This window comes from Anas acuta, chromosome 5, assembly GCF_963932015.1.
Source record: "Anas acuta chromosome 5, bAnaAcu1.1, whole genome shotgun sequence".
Classification (NCBI taxonomy): domain Eukaryota; kingdom Metazoa; phylum Chordata; class Aves; order Anseriformes; family Anatidae; genus Anas; species Anas acuta.
The window spans coordinates 6,840,188-6,864,655 of NC_088983.1; the positions used below are offsets into that span (position 1 = coordinate 6,840,188).

General features: G+C 46.1%; 1 protein-coding gene across 3 annotated transcripts in view; it reads left to right on the forward strand.

Moving 5' to 3' along the window:
* Nucleotides 1-20,978, forward strand: part of SYT16 (synaptotagmin 16) — a 95,471-nt gene extending 74,493 nt beyond the window's left edge. For all 3 annotated transcript variants that reach the window (XM_068682491.1, XM_068682489.1, XM_068682490.1), the window contains 4 exons: nt 1,833-2,089; nt 5,954-6,397; nt 7,449-7,638; nt 18,288-20,978. In XM_068682491.1, the coding sequence (XP_068538592.1) occupies nt 1,833-2,089; nt 5,954-6,397; nt 7,449-7,638; nt 18,288-18,601 (1,205 nt within the window). In that variant the 3' untranslated portion in view covers nt 18,602-20,978. The remainder of the gene's footprint in view (nt 1-1,832; nt 2,090-5,953; nt 6,398-7,448; nt 7,639-18,287) is intronic.
* Nucleotides 20,979-24,468: the final 3,490 nt, after the last annotated feature.

The window sequence follows — 24,468 nt, forward strand, 5'->3', positions numbered from 1 at the left end:
TTCATGGGAGGCCCTTCGTGGGCAGAGGGAAGGGGGCAAGGTGGTTCTCCTGGTCATTGATTGAAAGAGCAGCCAAGGAGGGGGACAAGAGCTTCTGCCCACCTCCAAGAAATAGCTCCTGAGTGCCGTTCCCATTCCCTTTGTGCTTTTGGTTTGGTTATGTGGGGCAGATGTGAATCAGAAACAGCGTATTTGCTCCTAGGACCAAGCATGGAATGTCTTCTGCTCAGAAGGATTTGGGCTTTTTGCTCAAGGCAGTGGGATGTGGAGAGAATGGAGATACTGATTCATCTAAACCAAAGCAAAGACATTGTTTTCTATTTAACACAGTGATTATTGCTGTTGTTTGAGTTGGAGGCCAAATCTGATTTTTGTTGTTGTTTTATGGTAATGACCTTCATGAGAACAAACCTTTGCATCCCGAGTGTCTGTGTTTCTGAATCTGCTTTTGTTACTTTCAACAGCTGTTTGGAGGTGCAGCTTTTTTTTTGTTAACTGTAATTTCTCCTTGCTTACTTGGAAGTGATGGAGGCAGAGCCTGGCTCTCTGTGTTCATAAAGCGAGGCCTGGCATCAGATTCACTGGAAGGAGGAAGGCCCTTGGTTTTCTTCTGCAGGTGTTTGCAGAGCATATTCAAGGCCAGATCACGACGTTATTTTCATCGACGTTCCTGCCCGTGTAATTACTTGTGTCACTCCACACAGAGTGCTCTCACTGATGCCTTGGAGTGAAGTGTCCTGTGTTCAAAATAGAGCCTTTGATGACGTAGAGGAGGAATCTGTGGTGGTCTGAACCAAAGGAGATTGTTTTGTTCTTGTTAATGAACCTTTCTTTAGCCAATGAAGTAGATGTCTAAGGACCAGATGAATTAAAACCAATGTAAGAGTCGAAGAAGTTGGGGAATTCATCTCCCTTCAGCCACCCGTGGAACAAATTAGCCCAAACATAGAGTTTGGAAATTCCTGGTTGGCTTGTGGGGCTGATAGCGTGTACCCATGCTCTCAGGGATGGGTGATGGGGTCATGGTGGCACTCTCACCCATGTGAAACTCCTTTCCTTACTCGCTCCATCCCCTTTGCCTTATTGACTCTTGTCTTTTCCTCCTCCTTCATAAAAGGAAGTTGCTGATATCACAGAATCACAGGATGGTTTGGGCTGGAAGGGACCTCAAAGACCACCTGGTTCCAACCCCATGGGCAGGACACCTCCCACTAGACCAGGTTGTGCAAAGCCCCATCCAACCCAGTCTTAATACCTGTTCATCACGGCCAAGCTGTGCTCTTCTGTAATTGATCTGATCTAAATTTTCGTGGAAGCAATTGCTCTGGGGCTACAAAGCAACCCCAAGGCTCCTGAATACCCCATACTGCATGTGGTGGTGAGCTCCTTCAACTAAGGGAAACCAGCTTCTCCATTCAGGATGTGGAAAGTAAGGAACAGCCATCTCCACCCCACCAAAAGCTGATGTATACAAGATTTGTTGCAAGTCCAGTATTGCAGTGCTCCTAAGTAGTGCTCCTCTGGCATACAGGGGAATCCTAGAATCATTAGTTTGGAAAAGCCCTCCAGGATCATCTGGTCCAACTGTCCCCCTACCACCACTGTCACCACTAAACCATGTCCCTAAGCACCACGTCCAACCTTTCCTTGAACACCCCCAGGGGCGGTGATGACACTACCTTCCTGAGAAACCCCTCCCAATGCCTCGTGGAGACAAGGTCAAAAAAGAAAATAAAAAAAAATAATGTTTGGAAGACACATTTTGGGAGGGAGAGGGGAAGTGATTTCACTGTAATCCCTCTGAAATAAATTTCTTGCTGAAAAATTGTTAGATCTGGATGGACTAAGCCAACTGAGTTACCAAGACAACCTACCCTATCGTGAAGATGACCACGGATCTGTTGATTCAAGAAGAACAATGGAGAGTAGGGGTGCTGGGCAGCATAAAGGGCCTAGGATGGAGTCCAGCGTTGCTGATGGCATTAGCCAGCAAGCCACCGACGGATGTTTGGAACTGGAGACAGCATTTTCCAACCAGGGATTTGAAGGAAATGATGCTACTGACAGCTCATCAGCGTGGAGCCCTGAGGTACAGTGAATTGTCTTTTGTTACATGTGGTGTAAGATTTTGAAGGATGCCGGGGGCCAAAGAACGTTAGGGGAGAAATGAAGTGAAAAATTGGTCGGCACAGCAGAAGGTAATGGTTCTCCTGTGTGCGTGAGCACACACCTCTCTCTGTGTTCCCCCGTTCCTTGTATTGTACCTCTTGCTACTAACGCTCATTCAGGGAAGCTGCTTTCTTGCTTGATGTCTGACTTTCGGTCTTTGAACTGAAATTGCAACCAGCATTTACCGTCAGTTAGCAAAGAGCACCCTGTGGTGGCCCAGGGCTTTACAACTGGCTGCACGTGCAGTGTGTGGGCCTGGAGATATGGTGTTGTCCCTGGGTCAGAGCTCTGCCTCTTTTTCCACAAGGTTTTTATGGCTTAGGCAATGGGGAGCATCTGGAAAGCTGGAGGTGACTGGTGCCTGTGACTTGGCAAAGTGACCATCACCAGGGTCCCCACTGATAGCAGGCATCTTTCCAGGGAAGGAGAGGGAATGGGGTTAGAGCTGCTTTGCTTTCCCTTGGTTCTGCACCTTTATTTTGAAGCCTCAGGAAACCGTTACAGATTTTAGGACTTGTAAATGCCTGATGACTTAGCATCCCTCTTTTCTCTCATATTCTTTCTGCGTGATGTGTTTGGTTTCATTATTATTTTACCACGAGATTGAATTTCTGAAAAAATATCAGCCTGCATCAGACATATTAAAAGAATCGCACAAAGGTCACGTCTTCTGCCTGACTTAAAGGAGACGGTTCTTCAGCTGTGGAAATTAATACCTCTGTACTCCGAGCAATGAGGCTTTGAGGGCAAGGGTTCCTTTCCTCCGAGCATGCTGCCTGCAGCTGGTTAAAGTGATGGGAGAGCCACTCCTCGGTGCGTACGCTCCAGCCTTAAAGGAGCATTTTGGTTTGCTGCACAAAGCAGTCCCACAAAGCACCGTACAACACATGGGAACTCCATGCAACAGCAGCCCAGGCCTCTGTTTGCTGCGTGCCTGACACGCAGTGTTTGTCTGCCCATCTGAGGCTCGTTCCTCCTCTTTATCTGATGTGCATTGCCGTGGTACGCCCGTGTTGCAATGTCTCAGCTGTCCTCCACTTGTATTTCTTTGGAATCCATCTCTCGTTTCGCTCCTGGCATGTACAGTTAAAAAATGCAAACAATGGTTATAGCATCAGGTGGCAGATATCCCCGAGTCCTGATTTGTCTACTACGAGCAGCTACTCATCCAAAGGTATTGTGTGGATTAATGAAAGACTTCTTATTACGGGAACTAAATGTTCTGACATGCCAGGAATGTCCAAGCTCTATTATGCTTCATTCAGAGCTCCTCTCTTTAGAGACAAAAATGATAATTTTATGCCCCTACCATGGAACCATGAGTACCATTTCAAGCCTAGTCCATAATTAGCTGCTCTCACAGGTTTCTCTGGCAGAAATGGACTTATTTTACCTAGGGAAATGGATGTTGGCTCTGTCCTGAGTGACTGGGTTACACATACAGTATCAATCAGTCTATTTAGCTTGACGCCACCGCAGCTGAGCTGGGAAGAGGGAAATAAATAAATTCAGATGAAGTGTCTAGACCCCACACTTTCCTTGGATTTCAGTTTCACTATTTATATAGTTTGTGTAGCCAATACATTCACAAAGCACTCGCAGCCCCAGCTGAGCCCTGAAAGTCAATGGGAATTTTGTCAAGACTTCCACAGAAAGAAGACCAAGCATCTGTAAGCTTCGTGGGCTGAACACCTGTAGATAGGTGAGTCCCAGATTGCACAGCTCTCTCTGAAAGCACCAGCCCATGGGATCCCGACAGCTTGGTTGTCCACAGAAAGGTCACTGGCATGGAGTCTGGCATTCTCTTTCCCTCCTTTCCTCCAACGCATGCAGTTTTCTCTGCAGTGGATGTGGCCACAGCTATTGTAGCACAGTTTGAGATTTCCTAATATCCAGATCTATTTTAACTACTCTGTCAAAGACCAGATATCTGACCTTCAGCCTGCCCTTCAGGCAGCCAGAAGATGAGACGCTCAGCTCTGTTGGTAGGAAAGTGCCTCTTGGCTTTTTGTACAAGATGATGACGCACAGGTACTCACGTTCCCAGCTCAGGCATGTCGATGAAAGCAGCAGTGCTGCAAGCAGAGTTTGCTCTGTACTCCAGCAGCAATTCTCAAATGTGCCTTGATCCCATCTCCTCAACAGCAAATGCACGGATGAAAGTGGGGAGGGATGAACATGTGGGGGGAAGCATGAATCAAGTGCAATCCCTTTACATTTCCTTCTTAAATATTATTTCAGCAGCCAGACAGAAATAACTTGACAGCTACACAGCAGCACTTGCATTTGCATAACATCACGTTCTCTCCCGGCAGCCCGGCCTGCCCGGCATCTTTGTCTTTGAAACCTGCTGCTCATACAGAAAGGCGTTTTTATGAGCAACTGAGTCATTTTGTGCGCTGACCAAGAGGTGATTTTTCTCTCTTTGACACCACTAATGCAAAATATATGATAGCAGGTCTTCATCACTAATGTACACAGATGGACATCTGTAGCCACAGGTATGAATGCCTCAAACACTTGTAAAAATAAGGAAAGTTGGAGCTCTGCAGATGAGCCTGAACACTTGAAAAGCTGATCGACAGGAAGTAGATGGAAATTTTGAGATTTGTCTGAGATCTTGGTTGAGACACAGGCCGCCCTAGAAACTTCTCAAGGGAATTACATCAGAAGTCTTCTGGCCCATCATCTGCGCTCTAAACAATAAGATCCCTCTGTTGAAAAGAAGTGTTACTTGAAATGCGAAAGAAGATAAATGTTTGAGGAGGAGGGTGACTCAGACTGCTAGTGACAGGCCTTAATTCACCTTCTGGCTATTAACTGAAAATCTTTCCCGAGTACAGTGTATACTCATGTTTAAATACAAATCATTGATCACTATAGCAACCCCTTTATCACATGAAGCACATTCTAGCTCTAAGATAACAAGCACTTTTGAACAGAAACGCACACGCCCACTCATCAAAAGGTAAGGTGAGCATCCATTTTTTATTTTATCAAGACGATTTTTGCTTTAGAAGAAGGTAAAAGATGGCATGTGAATTCATCTGCACATTTTGATTTTGTATTTTGAATTCTTATTCCGAACGTATTAGTACCCACACTGAACAGAAGGAACAGATGCATCTCTTGGGAGATTTAAAAAGTGAATAAAGAATCAATATGTATTTAATCAGACCGTTTTTCTTGATTATCATTGCTTTAGCAGTAGGAAAGTTATTGAGTTATAGGGTAGCATCTAGAAATGGAATTTCCATTCTGCCACAAGTTCTGACATTATGATTTTCCCCTTCGATCAAACTGAACACAGTGCTTAATTTTCTTAGTTTCCTACAGAATAAAATATCCAAAAAGGTAGCAGGTTCGATGAAATTGTTTGATTTCAGTAATATGAAAAAAAGCCATCTTGAAAAAAATTCAGTGTATATTCAAAGTAATAGGTTGTCTTTTTTTTTTTTTTTTTAACCAAACCAAAACATTTTTCCCCTATGTACAATTTTTGCCAAGTTAACAGTCTTCTGCAAAACATTCAAATATTGATGGAACCTTTTGTTGGAAATGTTTCAATGAGTGCTGTTGCTTACTAGATTGTATGGGGAATATTACACAGGATCAGGCAGTTAACGAGCATTGGCATCTCAAAAGAAAGTGGAACCCTTGTTTTGCAGAGAAACTGTCCACATTTGCAAACACAAGCGAGGAGATTAAAAGTTTTTAAGTAGAGTTGGAATCACAAAGGCAGTTCAGCTCTGATGGAGGTTTTATTTCTTCCTTCTCTTTGCAGGAGCATGATGAAGTAAACAGTGTACCAGCTCATGAGAGTGCCCATCAGCCCGTCTGTAGATGCGGTGATCTAGATGTCATCTTCACTTACAAAGCCTCAAGTCAAAAACTGGTGGTTACTGTCTTGGAGGCCAGGGATGTCCCAGACAAAGACCGCAGTGGTGTGAACACCTGGCAAGTGCACACAGTCCTGATGCCGAGCAAGAAACAGAGGGGTAAGACAAGCGTTCAGAGAGGACCCGTCCCCATGTTCAAGGATAAAATTACTTTCAGTAAGCTGGAGCCACATGAGTTGAGTGGCTACGCCATCCGTTTCCGCCTCTATGCTGTGCACAAGATGGTTGGAGAGAAGATGATGGGAGAACAGCTGTTCTACCTGAGCAACATCAGCCAGGAGAGGGACATGAAGGTGACGCTGGTCTTGGAGCCAAGGAGTAATTTGACTGTAAGTCTGATGAAGGAAATTTGGAGTCTGTAAAATTGCTCCTTTGGTGAACGGGGACCAGCTGTTCTTAATACCTTCAATTCAGGGCCATTAGGATGCAACTGGTGGGTCTGTCCTACTGTCATTTACCACAGGTAGCAGTAAGGGGAAGCACAGGGCACATCTTCCACACAGAAAGCTGTGCCTCGTTAATCATGGCTCACCTAGCAAGCTTGTACTTCTATACAACTCATCAAACACCGTGCCATGCAGGATTAATAGCTTGGGTCCTGGAGCCACAAAGGCTAATTACCTTCATTTCAACGAGAACAGTAGTTCTTGTGCACCGTTATGTTGGTGGAGCTGTACTTCTGCCAGTTCAAGAGCTACCTCATTTGGCAGTAGCTCCTGGCCTGTGGATCTCTGCATTGAGCAGTTTCCATATTACCAGAAATACTCAGAAAATGTTTCTTTTCATGGCAGATTGGAGTGGTAGGTCATGGGAGGAGGAACTGGCAGTGCTGCTTCATAGCCTTACATGCATATCACCGTTGTATCCAGCTCTGGCTATGCCAATCAGTTTGTGTAGATGAGCTCTGACATGATTCATTGTCTACAAGAAGCTCAGTAAGATGTTAGGCACACAAAATGAATGAAACATCGCAGGCTGGGTGAGAAGGGGATAGAGAAAATGTCATGGTGCAAGGAAAGAAATTAAGAAAATACGTAGTACATGACTAAAAAAAAGCAAAATGCATTCCATCCAAAAGTCTTTTTTTTTTTTTTTTTTTAGATTTTCTGTGCATTTAATGAGGTAGGATGTATGCTTATCTCAGAGGCTTTGATTTACACTAGATTTACACATTACATAGCGTTCCTCATCTTTAAAGAGAAAGCTAAATGGTGTTTTTGTAAAAGTAATGCTCTTATTCTTTTGGTGCCTTATCATAATTCATTCTTAGTCATTGCCATTTCTTACGGGAGATCTTACTAAGCAAGGCTACAAGATATAAATTAAAGGGAGGGTGGTGGTGAAAAATCTGATGAGACTTTCAGTGCTCTTTCCCTGCAGAGTGCAGACTCTCAGCTTAGTCTGTCAGCAATCTCTCACAGTGATAGCGCTTCTTCAACACAGTCCCTGTCGCATGGAGGGGTGCCAGAGCTGCTCGTGGGCTTGTCGTACAATGCCACTACAGGGCGGCTGTCAGTGGAGATGATCAAAGGCAGTCATTTCCGAAACCTCGCAATTAATAGGCCACCTGGTAAGTACTTTCACTGCTATTAAATAACACCACAGAGTCAAAATTTGTGTTTTATTTTCCTCCTCGAGATATTCAATTATGCCATTTCTGCGTTAGGTTTCCGTGCAGAGCATCTGATTGAAAATTAAGAGCATTATTGCAAATATGTGTGCTGGGAAACTTTGCAGTGTAAATGGAGGCAATCATATGAAGACGCAGCTGACAGGACAGCAATACCAGAATGCTCCTTTTCTTGCATGTACCTTTCCAACAGCTGATTATGGCAGAAGTGCTATTACACCCAGAGCACAGAGTAATTTTCAGCAAATCCACAGAAAAAAAGAAGCACTTTTTGAGTGATTATATGTTCCCATGTGACACGCAGAGGCCCTGCCTAGTGCCATTCAATATTTCCTAGGGCTATACTTTTAGTCCCCTTCTGTGCTGCTGAGCTCTGGGTGACCTGGTGCTTTTGGCCCTTGGGGGATCTTCCTGCTGTGATTTCTTTGTAGCCACACAAAAAAGTCTTTTGTAGAAAGAGGATTTGAAAGATGTTCTATTGAGTCTCAATAGCTGAGTTCCCTTCCTCCGATACCTAAAGGAAAAAATGGAAATTGCCTTTCAGTAGGTTTGGTTAGTGCTTGAGCTATAGTTAGTCCTTGAGGAGGACAGTGGATGGATGGTGCTAATGTCTGTGATACAGATGGGGCCGGGCAACCATAGTGCATGGTGTTATCTGCTTTGTTGCTTCTGCCCCTTATTCAGGGTTTGAATGGCAGCTCTGTATTCATCCCATATTATCCTTTTGCCTGCTGGCTGAAACCAGCAGCTAATGGCAATGTGGAATAGCATTTTTTGTTTGCTGTCATGTTTGGGTTTTGTGATTTGGTTGTCTGTCTGTCAATGGTACCGAAGGTAAGAACCTTTGACAGCTCTTTGCATTCACTGGATTTGATGCTGTATCTCCAGCTTGCAAAATGCTAAGATTGCATTTGCAAGATGCTGTGATCTTTATCCCAGAGCTAGCAAAGCATTTATCTGATATTTTGGTGTACAGACATGAAAACTTAAGTTTCTACTAAACTACTTCAGTACTTCAATTCATTACATAAATAAACCTGACTGTGTGAGCAATCAATCCTTCAAGAATTAAGTGCAAGTCTCTGCAACAGTAAAACACATGACTTCAGTCTGTGTAGCCCTAGCTCATCTCGCATTAGCTGTGACAACAAAGATCTCCATGGCAGTTACTTAAAGGCATGCTATTGTTTGCATTTATGCTTCATTAAAAGTTTCAAATCAGGGCATTTTTAGTTGATTTAAAGCAAAGGTAGATTAAGACTAGGTTCTTACATACCACATTCTCTAGCAAGCAAGGTAACATGTGTTTATGCAAAATGAACGTATTCCTGAAGTTTAATCCTCAGACATTGAATGAAAGTAGTCCCAATATAAGTCCAAGTTAATTTGCTGCAGTTTTTCTGGTGTGTTTTCTATCTGTGGTCTTGGAGTTTTGTCACTTTACTGCCTGAAGGGCAGGATTCTGCAGCACTTCTGTTCTTAAATCAGGCCCTGCGCAAGCCTTGCATCTGGCTCAGTCAGGCAGCTGTACTGCCCCACCCTTTTCCCCATAAATGAAATGTTTGCACTGCAAAGAACTCAAATAATTGGCCTCCAATTTACTACCTGCGATATCATGATCAGATTGCTGACATTTGTTGGTATGCTTCTGATGAGCGTCTCTCTGGGTGCGTGGTGTCTAGCTCCGTGTGTTGCAGTAAGCTGAGCAACCCTCGAATTCATCGTCTGAGTGCTGTATAATTGTGTCTGTCCTGGGCCTCTCAAGGGATGGGGTTTGGCAGATTAGCCGTGTGTGCACAAATTTGCTTTCAGGATGGAAAAGTTTAGCTGCCTTGATTAGACGTCCCATTAAGCTTTTTAGCTGATGGGCACACAGGAAAGCCGTAGCTTGGCTGGCAGCATCTTTAAACCTGATAAGCATTTTGCATGTTTGTTGATGTGAAGAGAACAGCACGAGAAAAGAAGGCATTCTTTGAGGGAGCTTTTATTTTAAATTCTGCCTGAATTTCCTGCTTTCTGTGTTTGTGGGGCTTCAGATAAACCTAGTGAAATCAGTTCGATAAGCTGGCCGTGCAAACTAATATTCCTGACACTGGTTCGTAATGGTTCTCCCTGTCTGTGCTATTAAGGCTATCTTGCATTGTCCCATTGTCCCTTTGCACCCTTTCTATATCCAGATCGACTTTAGCATTATCAAGCCAGCTAGGTCACGACGTTAGATTTGCTATCAGGCGAAGTTCATTACAAGGAAGTTCTGAACCTATCGCTAGCTGCTTCTTTTACTCAAACTCACCTCATTTTTTTCTGCACCTGTAAAGTGCCCAGTAGTGTGCTGAGAAGAGGAAAATCCTGTGAAGCAGAAATCAAAAGAAGCTAAGTAGAAGCAGGAAGAAAACCAGCACTTGTTTCAGATGCTGGAGTAGCTTTTCACTGATAGCTCCTGCAGACGCTGCAGAGGAGTGCTGTGAGGTGGGATTGTTGCTGTCTGAAACATGCTGGTGGCTGAATGACAAGCTCAATAAGTCCTTCACTAGGTGAAAACTAAAACTGCTGCCTCCCTTTCTGGAGGGCGAGGAAATAGCCCTTGTGTTTCCTCAGGTACAGCCTATCCATGGCTCTGCTCTTTGAGGCTTGGAGAGAGTGGTTTATTTCTTGACACTATCACGGGGATTTCAGACATAATAGTGCTTCAAAACACATAAATATCAAGACCAAACTGCTCTACAGGGCAGTTATATGTGGTAAGACTGGGAGAACTCAGTGGGCAGAATCCACCTCCATTTCCCACCCCTGCACACACGGACTCTGCAGTACCCTTTTGTGGTCCTGTCGCAGCCCAGTGGCTTTAGTATTGTCTGCTGCTGCCAGCTGCAGCTGTGGGGAGTGACAGGAGACTCCTGCAAGACAGCAAATTCTCCAGCTGTGCTCTTTTCCCACCTTACCTGCTACCTGGGGTCCTGCACAGCTGATCTCAGCATCTCCTGCAGCATGTGTGCTCCCTTCTTGGCCTCTCTGCACAGGGTTTTCAGTGAGCAGATGAGGGAACTGGACTCAGGCACTGCTGATTTCAGGTGTTAAAATCCGCAGAAGCTACAGCAGGTAATTTCTGGAGAAGGAGAGGAAGATTAGAGCTGGGGGATTGTGCACATCTCTCAGTTTTTTTTCCTGGGAACATCTTATGCTTCACTTACACCTTTAAATGGGATGCAGAGTTGAACTGAGTCACTTCAATATCAAAGTCATGGGTGCTTACATGGGTAATAGCTGGGTTAGGAAACAGCTGGGTACCCGCAGAGACTTAAATCTACCAGGCAGTGTCTTCTCTTCAGGTCACATATGTGGAATGCAAGGATCGTTTGATCAAGAGCAAGCATCCAGGCATTGTTCTGGGGAATATGCAGACTTAAAGAGCTGAGTTCACAATCCCTGAGCGCACAAACAGGTCCATTATCACTCAGAGCACTTAAGAGCACTCAGGAGCAGGGCTGCAGCACTGGACTGTAAATTGGCAGTGTCTGCCAAAAAGCCTCGTGCACAAACGCATTTACAGCTTTGTCAGATGTGGGCACCCCAGGTGTTTTAGCACTAATGAGACGTGTCCTGTGCACCTCCTCCTCTTCGGTTCTTGTAAAAATCAGTAACGTTAGTTATGCCAACATTAACAAGTTAGCATTTCATAGGGGTTCATATTTCGGTCTGTGGTATTGGGTTTTCTTAGAAGACCAAAGCTCAGCGTGTTCACTTAAAGGATGTTTACTGTAAGGAAAGTAACAAGAGAAGCACACAACGCTGGCAGACACATCTTTAAAAATTTATAACCGGTTACGTGCTATTTGTATGGGATAGTAGTACCTTGGGATTGTAGTGATGGACCGGGGATCGTTTGCCCTCGTCAGTGTGTGAACAGGCAGCAGAAGGATGGTTTCTGCCCACAAGATATTTAACCTCCATCAGCAGCTCTGCTGGGTGCAGCTCTCCCTCCTCTAATCCAGCCTTCGCTTTTCCTCTTTCACATTGCTTTTGGGGTTTACGTCTGGGTGTAGTGCAATTTGAGAAGGACTATTGTAAAGATATTCCCATGTCTAAGAAAAGTCCTCCTAGCTTTTCAGCAGCTGCAGAATTAATCACACATAGTAATTACATCCGTACATGATCATTATTATACCAGCAGCATATTAACCCCATTAAACAAATACAATAGCACTAACTCTGGGAAAGACAGGAGGGAGAGAACAAGCTATCAGAGTTTCTATTGGGAACAGGAGAAATTCTTGAAGTAAGGACTTGTCTGAAAACAAACATCTACCTGAGCCCCGGATAACAATGCCAAGAAGTGCAGAAGCTGCTCATGTAGAAAAATTAGGGTCCTCAGATGGTATTTTTTGGTCTAGTGTCAGAGTGCCTGAAAGTCATTAGTGGATTTTATTTTATCAAATTCTTTGTGGGGGAAGGAAAGTTATTATCCTTGTTTCATTCCTAGCGGACTAAGACACGGGTTAATTTCTTTAATTGATCCCACTTAGACCACGAAGCTGAATAAAAAGGTAACTTTTAACCAGCATATTTGGCACTGAACAGGGAGCTTACTTGAGCTCCTAAAGCTCTGTAATTCCTGCTCCCATCTCATCAGTAATAAAAGGGCGATTTGTACCAGGCAGCTGGGATGGAGTCAGCCCAGAGAGCTTGGTAAACAGCAGTAGAGGTGTTGGGCAACTGCTCAGTGCTGACTACTTGCCAGCTGGTCACAGTGGGCTTGTACAAGACCACTTCTCCTTCAACATCTTTCTTTGCCTGTCCTTGGATATATCTTGCATCAACTTAAATAAGCTGAGGAAGCTTTGTTCAGGGTAGAAGAGATGTGGCCAGCTGCAGGGAGTCCCAGAAGGATGTCTCAGTAGTGAGCAGCGGGGCACTGGTGTGGAAGATGAAGCGTGGATAAATGTAAGGTATGGTGGTGGGATTCAAACTCAACACGGGTGGACTCAGAGCCTCTTGGGAGTGAGGTATTAAGCTTATAGTAAATACCTTCTGAAAAAAAAAATCAATCAAATATGTATTATACAGAGAAAAAAAAAAAAAGAAAATTCTTTTTGATTGTAAATATCCAAGCACCTGCACGATGAATGCCACACACAGCTCTGGCTCCCTCCATTATATGCAGCCAGTATATGCTCTGTTTTTAGAGATTTTCTGAGGCAAGTGCTGTTGGGCACTGTTGGGTGGATGGACTGACTTGGTGCAGCTCTTCCATGTGAGACACGTGAGACTTGGCACTGAAGCCCAAGGCGCTTTCAAGGAGCAATTGGGAGATTTTGGTGAGGATGTTCCATAATAATTAAACAAACCCAGTGACAGAATCCAGTGATAGCTTGCACCTGCAGTTATCTGCTAACATTTTCAATGGTTTTGTATGTCTGTGACCATGGTACGCTTGCTGTGGATAATGTGAAGGTATTTCAGAACCAGAAGAGTGCATCTGAAGCAGAGTGCGTGGCGATGCTTCTCCCAGTCCCATAGCTGTGAAAAAAAAAAAAGAAAAATTCTTTCATTTTTTCTTTTTTCCCCTCGAAACACAAGCAGAAGACAAAGAAATTGCTCCCTGCTAATTCCAAATTTCCTCTGGAGCCAAATGTTTAATGCAAGCCCGCAGCGCGTGCATGGAGCAGCGTTCGCAGGAGGCCTGATGGCAGGCGGTCCGATAAAGCCGTGCCTGTGGGCACCGTCGCTGGAGATGAGAACCAAACCTAAGCGCCCTCACATCATGCTGCAGCAGAGCTACCACTGCCGTTGCTGAGAAGCTGTGCCTTCATGCATCTCTGAGGCAGCATAAAGCACGCTACACGTTGTAGGAAGCGCTGAAATTGCCCTTACTGGAGGACAGACCTCATGCAGCTGGAGAGACCCCTCATCTCCTGCCCCTCAACTTGCAGGAAACAAGCTGTCCGTACTGGCAATTCCCCCTGCTGAGGCCAAGAGGTGCTTCCAGGGAGCACAGCACCCTTCTCTGCTGCCTTTCAAACGAAAGGCACTGCTGGTCTGTTCCCCGGTGACTCAGACGCCGCGGAGGCTGCCAGATCCCAGCCTCTCCCTGCAGGAGAGCTGCCAGCCGCAGGAGGGGGGACCGCAGCGGCAGAGGCTCGGTGGAAGCAGGGAAAGAAATTTGGCTCCTCAGCGACATAGTAGGCAGCTCTCAGCTTGTATAGTAAACAGAGTAGGCCACAAGCTGCCTCTGGCCCAGTGCAGATTTTCACGACATGGTGCTGGCCGCAAAAGCTTGAGTCTAATTTTCCTCCGCGCTCTTTTCTCCCCTACAGCTGCAGTGAGCCAGGTTTGGGGATTGCTGCCCCGGTGCTGGTTTCATGGGGAGGTAAAGCCACGGGCTGATGGAGCAGTAGCCTCCTGGGACAGGTCAGTCTGAGTTAGTGGGGGTACCAGGGAAGAGATCTTCACGCTGAGCTGTGCAGAGTAGCAGGGATGCTGCCCCCAAGGCTGCTTTGCTCCTGATTATTTTGTGGGCTGGGAGCGTGGCCATGCCAGCTGGGGGAAATTAAGCTCAAGGCCCTAGGCTTTATTTTACTCTGGGTCTTATTAGTCCGGATTGCAGCATGCTGGCATGGTTGTACTGCTTTTGGAAACGAGCTAGCTTGCCTGGAGCGAGGGTGGGAGAGTCCGCACAGCGCTGCGTTATGCCCTGCAGTCCACAGCCCGAGAGGTCAGAAGTCTTTGGTTGTTTATTTCCTTTCTAAATATAAATTCAAGCAGGGAGCTGGACCCTTTTGTATTGCAGTGTTTTTGTTCACAGGTCAGTGTTTTTAATAATGGTGGGGCTTAGGGTAAGTGAAAGCAGAGCTCACGCTACGCTCCGTGCTCCAAAACCAGGAACGTATAAATTATAGTTGATTATTCCCCTGAGTTGTCATTATCAGTTAGTTCCCTTGGAAGGATGATGACAGAAATGGGTCATTAGAAGAATCACGGATAAACTGATTGCCTTTGCAGATGAGCTCTCAAGAGGTGTTTTATGGTTGGGGCACTGCTGATGGAGACAGAGCAGTCTGCAGGAGAAGACGTTTGGCCAAACCTCTGGAGTAATACGCAGCGCCAGCCCAAAATGTGTCTGGCTGCTTGCAGTGTTCCTTGATTTAGTGCTTTTCACTCCGGTATTAAATGCAGAGGTGTTGATATTTCGTGTCTGTGAACGTTGTTCGCTCCACTCATCCCAGGGATGAATGATGAGTTCAACGTAAAAACGATCTGTGGCAAGAGCTTCTGGTCCAAAGTCTGTATGGAAAGGAGAACCTGGTGGATGCGGTGCTGAAATTGGTCTTGGCAAAATCTGACGTTGTTCCTGCATCTTCACAGACTTTTGTGTAACTGGAGGCAAGCTTCAGTGCCACACAATCCCAGGTATTAAGAGGTCTGGCTCTTCACATCAGTGAGATAGGTGCCTCAAGAGAAGGTGAGCTCTAAGGCATTTTGAGGAATGTAAGCCTTAATCTTTCTTCTCCTTTTGTGCTTGACAGAGGTGACATGAAAGTAAATACACTGAGGAGTGTAAAGTGCTGAGATACCACAGTAATGAGGCCATTACTGAATCTGAGCATGTAATTAGATGGAAAATGTTTGCCTTCATAATGAATAGATGCTCTCACACATACATTCCTCAGCAAACCGGCAAGTTCATCCTTGCTCTACTTCCACTAATCTCACTGAGCACCCAGGGGTGGATTTTATTTGGCAAAGCCAAGCCAAGAGGAGAGCTTTCCATCTCAGAGAAGCAGACTGGACTGCAAGAAGAGCCGGGAAGTGTTTTCCGATCAGACACCTAAAAAGGTGCTGAAAGGAGCACAATGCGGTACGGGTGAGCGAGCCACAAATGTGGTTAGTGAAGCGGAATAACAGCTCTGCTTCGTACGCACCAGCTCTGCAAAGCAAATTTCATATGCTAAATATATTATCCACACCTACTCCTTTATTTCTGTTCAGGCAAGCTCGATTATTTTGGCTGGTAAAATACACCCAGTGGAATAAATCTGAGAAGAATTAGCAGCCTGATGTCACTTGCTCTGGTTTTGTGCCTGTGTTTACACAGAGGTGAGTAAGGCTCCTGGTATTAGCTCTGCAGTGAGCTGCTTCTCCTCCCAGCCTGCACGTTCTCACCTTACCCAGATGATGTGTGCAAAACTCCCTCAGACCTTGGTACCGTGCAGGCAGGACGGTGCCAGAGAATTACCTAACAGATCCTGATGTGTATTAAGGAAAAAGCCTAATTTTCTGGTTTTGATTCTTGGTTTAAGTCATCAGCTGTGCAGTGCTGGGTTGTCTTTAAAGCCAGCTCTGTTACTTCACGCTTGCAAAACTTGAGGCCTCACTAAGGGATGTGACACGCTGCAAGAAACGCATCCATTAAATACCTGGAAAATTGGGATGTGTGGAACACCTGTGAGGTTTAAGCTGTGGCACTTGTTTAGTGTTGGAACAGAGCTCATCTCCAGTGGCAGCGTTGCCTACTAGACGGCTGCCCAGTTATGCCACGTGCTGCTTTGGCTGTAGTGACTGCAACTTGGTTGGCTCTGTAGGGCTCTGCTGAAATGAATTCCCGTGTCCCAACACTCGCCTCGCTTACATGCCAGCAGAAAGGAGCCTTTTCAGCTTTCTGCCTGCACGTGGGATTGGTTTGGAAAATGTACTGAAGTTATGCAGAAGATGTGAGATTTCGATTTTTAAAGGAAAGGCAGTTTGGAATTTAAGCAGGGAATTGTCCTACTTAGCTGCTTGTTTGTGTCCAAAAATCAGCCTGGCTGAGTTTCTGGCTGCTTTGAAATTTGTCCTCACAATAAAAAAGAGAAAAAAAATAAAGAAAAAAAACACCTTACTCCCCATTTATCTTGAATTCAGGGGAGCTCCCTGCAGCCAGGACATCCAGGTAAGGGATTAAATGATCATGGAGGTCTTTCCAACCTTGGTGATCCTGGTGCTTCAGTGCACGTTCTGGTTCGTTAGAGCCAAATAAAGTGACATCTCTGTGAGTATGGCAAGAAATTGTGCCTGGTGGTTATCTGGCTTGGTTTCATGTTGAGTTGAGCTTGAGCAGAGTCCTCTCCTGCGCATTTCATTTCTGATGGGTCTGAAGTCGTTCCAGATCTCAGCCCCTCAGCATCACCCGAGGGATTCGAGTCGAATGTTCCTGTGGGAATCAGCCCTCCTCTTGGGAAATCAGCTCGCGGTGAAGCAGCTCTTTCCTTCCCAGCTACAATCAGCAAACTCTTTTTACGTCAGAGCTCCGCTTTTCTGTCTAACGAGTAGGTCTTTGCTGGCACGGTTTACTCATCTCCAGCGTTGTGTTGGGAGCCAAGTTGGCCCCGCTAGCTAATGATTGGGCTGAACTTTCCCCGCAGTAACTCGATAGCTGTACAGCTGTGCAGGCTCACAAATTGCTCCTCGATTGTCAGTCTCCTGACAGCTTTTTCAGCGGAACAGTTTGAGGAGCGGCGAGCCCTGCTTTGGAGACACAGAAGTGTTTTCACACCTGAAGTGTAATTTCACACCTTGTGTCGCTCAGCAGATAAGTGCGTAAAATAGCACATCAAACGGGAACAGAAGAGGATAGACATGCTGTAGACAAGAGACCGCGGCTTGTTATTTATTTCCTATCTTCAGCGCACTCTGAAATAATAATCGCTTGCAGAAACCCAGGCACAGATTTACAGAGGGGTTAGGAGAGGCTTTTTCTGGCCAAGTGATCTGCTACCAGCGCCTGCAGAGCGAGGCGAAAGATTGCACAGAGGTGGGGCTGCAGAGCTCTGCCTGAGACCACCATGTACTGAGGTGAAACAGTTAATAGAGGAGGCAGCAAGAGTTTGAAGGGTGGATTTATAGGAACATCGAATTAAACCATCCATTCCCTTTATTTACTGATCATTTTTTACTCCTTACATTGACTTAAATAGTGAATAAAATTGAGGCCACCAAAAAAAATAAGACAAAAATTTGGAACAGGCTTTGAAACCATTGTGTGAGATGAAGTCATTTCACTGCACATGCAGGTTTCTTTTCCTTCTTTTTCAGCACCCTTTTCATTTGCTCTTTCAAATAATAGGTCATAGAGGCTTTTTGTAGAGGCTTTTTTTTTTTTTTTCCCAAATGATAGTGACAGAGAAGCAAGGGAAGCCAAGGGAAGCCGTGGTAGGACAGCTCCAAAGAAGCTTTGTTGTGAGGGAGAGGAAGGGAAGGTGCAGATGCACCGTTTGACGTGGAGAATCCACAGAGATGCTCATGGTTTCAGTTAGTTTTAGACAGGTTTCCTAGGCTTGGGACCCAGATTTCCTGCATTTTCCAGGAGAATGGGCTGAAGCACTGTTTTTTTCCTTTCTTCTCCCCAGCTGAATATGAGGAAGTCCAAGGGGTGCTGTCATCTGCTGCTTCTCATCCCATGGATTTTACTATGGAGATCATCCCAGAACTCATCTGTTTTGCAGTGCAGACAAAGCTGCGCTAATTTGAGTGTTTTGGCTTCTTTTTGATGACTCGGGGCTTTTGTTTAGTCTGTTAACCATTCCAAACATTTTCTTCCCTCTGTTTTGTCCTAGACACCTATGGAAAGCTCTGCCTGCTCAACTCCATGGGCCAGGAGATGTCTCGCTGCAAGACCTCCATCCGCCGAGGACAGCCCAACCCCGTCTACAAGGAAACTTTCATCTTCCAGGTTGCCCTCTTCCAGCTCTCCGACGTCACGCTCATGGTCTCCATATACAACAAGCGCAGCATGAAGCGCAAGGAGATGGTCGGCTGGATCTCCATGGGGCAGAACAGCAGCGGGCAGGAAGAGCAAAGTCACTGGCAGGAAATGAAGGAATCGAAGGGGATGCAGGTCTGCAGGTGGCACACGCTGCTCGAGTCCTAATGGTTACGGGGGCAGCCTGCAGGTCCTGGGACCCGTGGGTTGTGATCCCAGTCAGCGGGAAGCAGCTATCCCACGGCAAGCACTGTGCTCTGCCAGGTCTTGTACGCTTCAACTTGACTGTCAATGTCATCTGTCGTGAGCATTGCAAGTGGCAAGGCCTGGGAAGCAAGTTTACTTCTTGTCTTTGCAGGTTGCCCTGCATTTTCCATATCCAAATAATTATCCCAAGGGAAAAGCAAAGGGCAAGCCTACAGAATCCTCTCTTTGGGCCTTGTCTTGCTCATTTTGTCACAGGCCTAACCATTGCAGTCTGATTTTGATGCTGTTTTCTTCTGGGGTAAATTCTCTCTTCCTTCCCTTATTTATATTAATGAAGTTTGCAAACATTCTTGACAGGCAGATAGCTCAGACAGGCTAAACTGCATGCAGATCACGTTCTCTCTCTTATTACCACGTTTTTGAGTCCTAGAAATAAGCATTTGGTACCACTATGGACTGGATTTTTCAGGCAGCATGGGAAAGCACTGTTGAATTCTCTGTCAACTTTTAAGTGCCTAGGCATTACTACTGTTTCCTGTACTAACAGTTGATATTATTCATTAGGACTTAATACCACAAATATTTTTAACGAGGCACCCTGTGCACTTGTTAGCCTGTATTGCCATAGGCGTGCATGAGAGGTAACTGGCATCGGTTTTATATCGCAGTTATACAACGCATGTTTAGATGCTTACTTGAAGTTCATGGCTTCTGTCATCATGGATACCAAAAAAAAAAAAAAAAAAAAAAAAAGAGCAGAACAAGCTGCACATCCACCTTTGTGCCTGAATCACACTTTCCTGCATCGTTTTGGCCATGTGTTACTTTGCTCTGTAGAAGTGAGGTTCATTCAGAAAAGCATTCCTGTGAGCACTGTGCAGAATGGCTTTCTGGCCGTGGTTTCTCTCATTCAGTTAAGCACAATTCAAGTTCTCTGGGGGCTCTTGTTCAAATGTTCTATCCTGTAATGTCTTCTGGGGATCTGAAAAGGGACCATTTTTGGCATGCTGAGCAGCAGGGAATGCCAGACCACATCACCTCATCGCTGGGGCAAGCTCTCCTACAGGCAAGAAATAGGATCCGGGGGACCCCTCGTAGAGGGGGTGCTGGCTCTGCCGAACCAACACCGGAGAAAAGTTTTACATTTCCTGCCTCTGACTGAAACCAGTGCAAGGAGCAGGCTTGCTGGATGAGGTGATGACACTTTTATGTAGTTACTCTTCAGATTCAGTTTTGTCATTTTCCATTTTAATCTTTTTTCCTGTCTCTGTGAGTTAAAGTCGTGGAGTCAATGGATAGGGACACGTCTTCGTCTGCTGCCTCACTATTGAACGTTTAGCAGTCGTTTGCTGTTGCAAAGCTGCATGTGGCACAGCAGAGGATGTTCATCCTCTCGTGCAGTGATGGTACATAGACAGTAATGTGCCAAGACATTCAAACACTGTCAGCGGCCTGATTTCGATTCCCTGCTCTCTTTAGGAGAGGACTGGCATTTCTTCATTCCTGCTGATGGTAGCAAGATGGGAAATATTTTGCTGAAAAGGTTTCTCAGTCCTGAATCACCTCATGTTTTGTTTTTATTGTTTACTGAGACCTGGCACCAAACTCTGCCTCCTGCACCACAATTGGCTCCTTCCCTTCAATGGTGCTGTGCAGATCTAACCAGTGCAACTTTGGGCACTGGCTTTTTAACCAAAACTGAGCCTGGGTGCTGGTTTGCCTCACACCCAGTGAAGTGCTAGACCTGGGTTATCACTTGGTGTGGTGCAAACAGGCTTTGTTCGCCCTCACGGGGCAGTCCAACAAGACAGAATAATCTGTAGGGAGAAGGACTTCAGGTATAGGTGAGACAAATTATCCTACAGGTCATGGTTACAGAAAATCTTACACTTACCTGTCTGAGCACCATTTCCAGTGAGACTGGTGGGTGTCCTATGCAGGAGGGCTGTCCTCCACTGCCTTGATAAGCTGGCATAATATCTGCTTTGCACTACTGGAGCTTTGTATCACAAAGCAAGATCTAACCCAAACACAACTACGTTTTTGACTGCACTGTTAACACTGCTGTATTACCAATAGGAGAGAAAATGAGCGTATGAGTGGTAATGAGCAGAACAGGTCTGACTGTGTTTCTTTTACCATGTACTTTTCTTCTGGAAAAAAAAAGCACAGGAAACAGCCCAATTCAAAAGGTGCATTTGCTGATTTCAGATGTTTTCCAATCTCTGCATCTGTTTTTCCTGAACTGCACAAAATGTATATATATGCAAGTGTTTATAAGCAATTTTATTATCTGAAATGTGTGTGTATAATAAACTTACTGAGATTCTCTTCGTTACTTCTTGAACCTGCAAAGTATTGCTTATGCTTAATTTAATGATTAGCTAAGGGGAAAGCATAACTCGAAAGTATGCTTCAGAACTGAACTGGAGATAACCCAGGTTTTTAATTGTCTGATTAAAAAGAAATCCTGGAAAAGACCATTTTAAAAAGCAATGAAGTAAACTGGTTTTGGACTTCCACACTGTTTTCATATCTACATCTTCTCTGAAGGGAAATTGAATTTTAAGATATATTTCCACTGTAGAATAGTGGGAGGCAGGATACTTGGAGTCAGCTAATATCTGAGCGTGTTAAAACTTCTCTCTCAGATGCAGTAGCTTCCTGCATCATTGCAACGGCATTTTGGCCTGATGTTTTACAAGAAGAACTTGGAGGGAAGGAAAAAGGGATGAGGCAAGGGAAGCACTGATTTTTTTATTTTTATTATTTTGGAGCTGCTGCTAAACCCACTGGCACATCCATGCCTTGAGCAGTACACTTGTGAGGTTCATTAAATTCCTCGTGAAGCCCAGAGGGATTTAGGAATCTTGGGATGAACAGTGTTGGAGGTGCTCATGCTTACGAGCTCTGGTCTGGGGGGGTTGTTGCTTTTTTGGTTTATTTCTCTTTGCAGTATTGAGTATCTGTGAAATGAAGAAGGCTTTGCAGCAGCTCCCCTTTATACCAGAGCTCCCATAATTCTTCCTATTGACAGTTCGAATTAGTCATTGCTAATATTGATACAGGCTGGCCTTGTGCTCCCGGTCTTTCTCATGTAAATACCACTGCCCTTTCAGTCACTGTCTTAACCCCTTGTTTCTTTTAGAAGGGGCTGAGAAGACTGAATTTCCAGAAGTACTTCCATTCCTTGGGAATCTGGCCATGCACTTAGCTCTCCATTGGCGTTGGACCTGGAGCTCGGTGCTCTGCCAGCCTCCATCCACATGGATGCTGACAGCCATTCTCTGCTCCTGTGGGGCTCCTGGAGAGGAGGGAGGCCATGGGGCGATCAGAGGCTGACCTGGTTTCTGGGAGTGCTTGGGCACTTGCACATCCTCCCTGTGCAAGTTTCCTGACACGTTTTCTAAGGTAATTCACCTCCTTTTTATTCTCTTGTCTGGAATCCCCTAAGAGCTCGTTTGAATTTTCTTCTCTTGGGGAGTGGTGGAAAAAAAAAGCTCCCAAACCCACAAAACCATTGTGTGGGAAGGAGCTTACAACACTGGCATAAGCCCAGAGTGCTGTGGGTAAGTGCTCTGGGTACATCTCTGTACCTCCAGCAGCATCATTTGGCTAGCTGCAGTCTGCTCCCTCCTTGGTCTCTCTCCAGCCAGCACGCCCCTGTCCTGCTCGGCACTCTGCTGTTATTTTACATTTTGTTTTGTTTTTAATGTGTATCGACAGCAGAGCAGAGTGATCTCACCGCGTTTGTATTCTCTGCAGTAATGCTGACTTTCAACTGATGCCCGCAGAAACGAGAACCTCTTTTAGCCTGCGGTGCTGCAGCGACAGCTAACTGAAGTGCCCCTTTGTAAAGCCTTCCTCTGGGCTGTCTGCTGGGCCGTCTGATGAGCCTGGGTTTCCTTTCTATCGCTGTCTTTAATTACTTGGGCCCTGCTGTGTCCTGCTCGCTTCGGCTTGCCTGCGTTTCCCTCACGGGGTGGCGCGGGGTGCGCGGTTCCTGGGGCGCGCGGACAATGCCTGCGGGTATTTTTAGCGGCTGCAGAGCCCGAGGAGTTGCCGGGTGCTTTACATAATCGACTGATCTTCAATTGTGAACGTCTTCAGATGTTCTTGGACTCGCAGAGCCAGGGGCTGCCAGCTGCTATTGATCATTTCTCCAGCACAAAGCCGACGGCGGCAGCCTGGCAGAGGAGCGGGCGCTTCCTCTGGTGGCGGTTCGCTTTCTCCTTCGGCTGGTGCTGACCTTGCAGCTAGCGTGCCTGCAGAGCTTTCCTTCCACTCCCATATTTATCATCGTCTTTAATCTGTGATCGCTGCATTTCATCTCTTGGCTGCCTCCTGCCCTTTGCCACAAAGGTGGACGTGGAGGCCAAGCAAAGCCTGCGGCCTGCTGCGGGGCATGGCAGCAGGGCGAGTGGCTGCCTGAGGGGCCGGGCTGGAGGTAGGCCGCTGGTGTCCGGCTGGTCTTCTTCAGCAATAAACACAGCCAGATGCTGGCAGGTCTTAGAGCTTGGAGTTCAGTGTGGCTGATTTAAGTGTTTATTTGGGATCTGGTGCGGATTTAGCAGGCACGACGTGTAAGAAGTTGTGCAAGAAGTGAAAACCCCCAGCAGTGGCCGGGACAGGGGAAGGGAAGGCTGGGTGCTCGCGCTGCTGTGGACCTGTGGGTTTGGTGTTTCGCACCACAACCCCTTAGCCCCAGAGCTGCTGAAGGCATACACAAGGCACACAGCTTTTTTTTTTTTTCCTCCTCCTCCTCCTGCCCAGAGTGAGCGCGTGTCTTCCCGCAGCCCGCGCTGTGGGCCTTAAGAAATGGAAGTGTAAATATTTTGTCTCTCACAGCAGCCCAAGGTCATCTTTCTGGAACAGCAAACAGGCACCGAATCCAAAGAAGATCAGTCCGTCATGTGAGTAAGGTTAGCATCTGCACTTACAAATGACAAAGGCTATTAATCCTCATGCTGTAATCCCCAAGCTGTTTGCCAGCTGGCAGCAGGAAGATGTTCCTGCTCAACCCACGCAGCTATCCGTGTTTTTTCACCTTTATGAAGCAGATATAGGTCAATACTGGATAGCCTGGATAACAAACTTGGTAGCTACCATTCATCTCTTCTAGTGTTAAAATTCATCTCCTCTAGCGTTACAATCCCTCTCTTCTCCATGCAAACCACCCCTACAGAAGAGGGTGCAGCAGGAGAGCTGCAGGCTGTGCACCCTCTGCTCCCCAAATCAGATGGCTGAAGGCCAGGTTGCTTCCCTCTGCTCCCCCAGCTCTCAAGGGAAGGAAAATCAGGGAAAACACAGCATCTGGATACGGCAGGTAAAAGGCCACTTGAGATGTGTTCGATCATCATTTGGGCCTGGGCCCAGTTGAGGGGCTGCAGATGGGGCCAGAGGGAGCGATGCAGGTGGTTGTGGTGCTCAGTGATACTTCACACAGCACACAGCCACGTGTCCCCCCCATCACCAGCACGGAGCAGTGGGCAGCTGGAAAAAGTTCAAGAGGAGACCCGAGAGCCAGATGGGAACCATGGAGACCCAATGATGCTCATCTCTTCAGAAAATTTGAGAGCAGAGTCTTGGGCCGTGCTCATCAAAAGTGTGGTTTAACAGGAATCTCAGCTCCCAGGGGAGCTGCAGGTGTGAGGAGGTGAGGACGTGGTGACCTCCCAGCCCCTGCTGACTGTGGCAGACCAGCACCATGGGGGTACCAAATGCTCCAGAGGAGCCCCTGTAACTTCGAACCCATTGTGGTTGGATCTGAACTAGAGGAGTGAGACCAAAAGCTGTTCTGGCCATGGGTGAAGAACGAGAAGGATTCA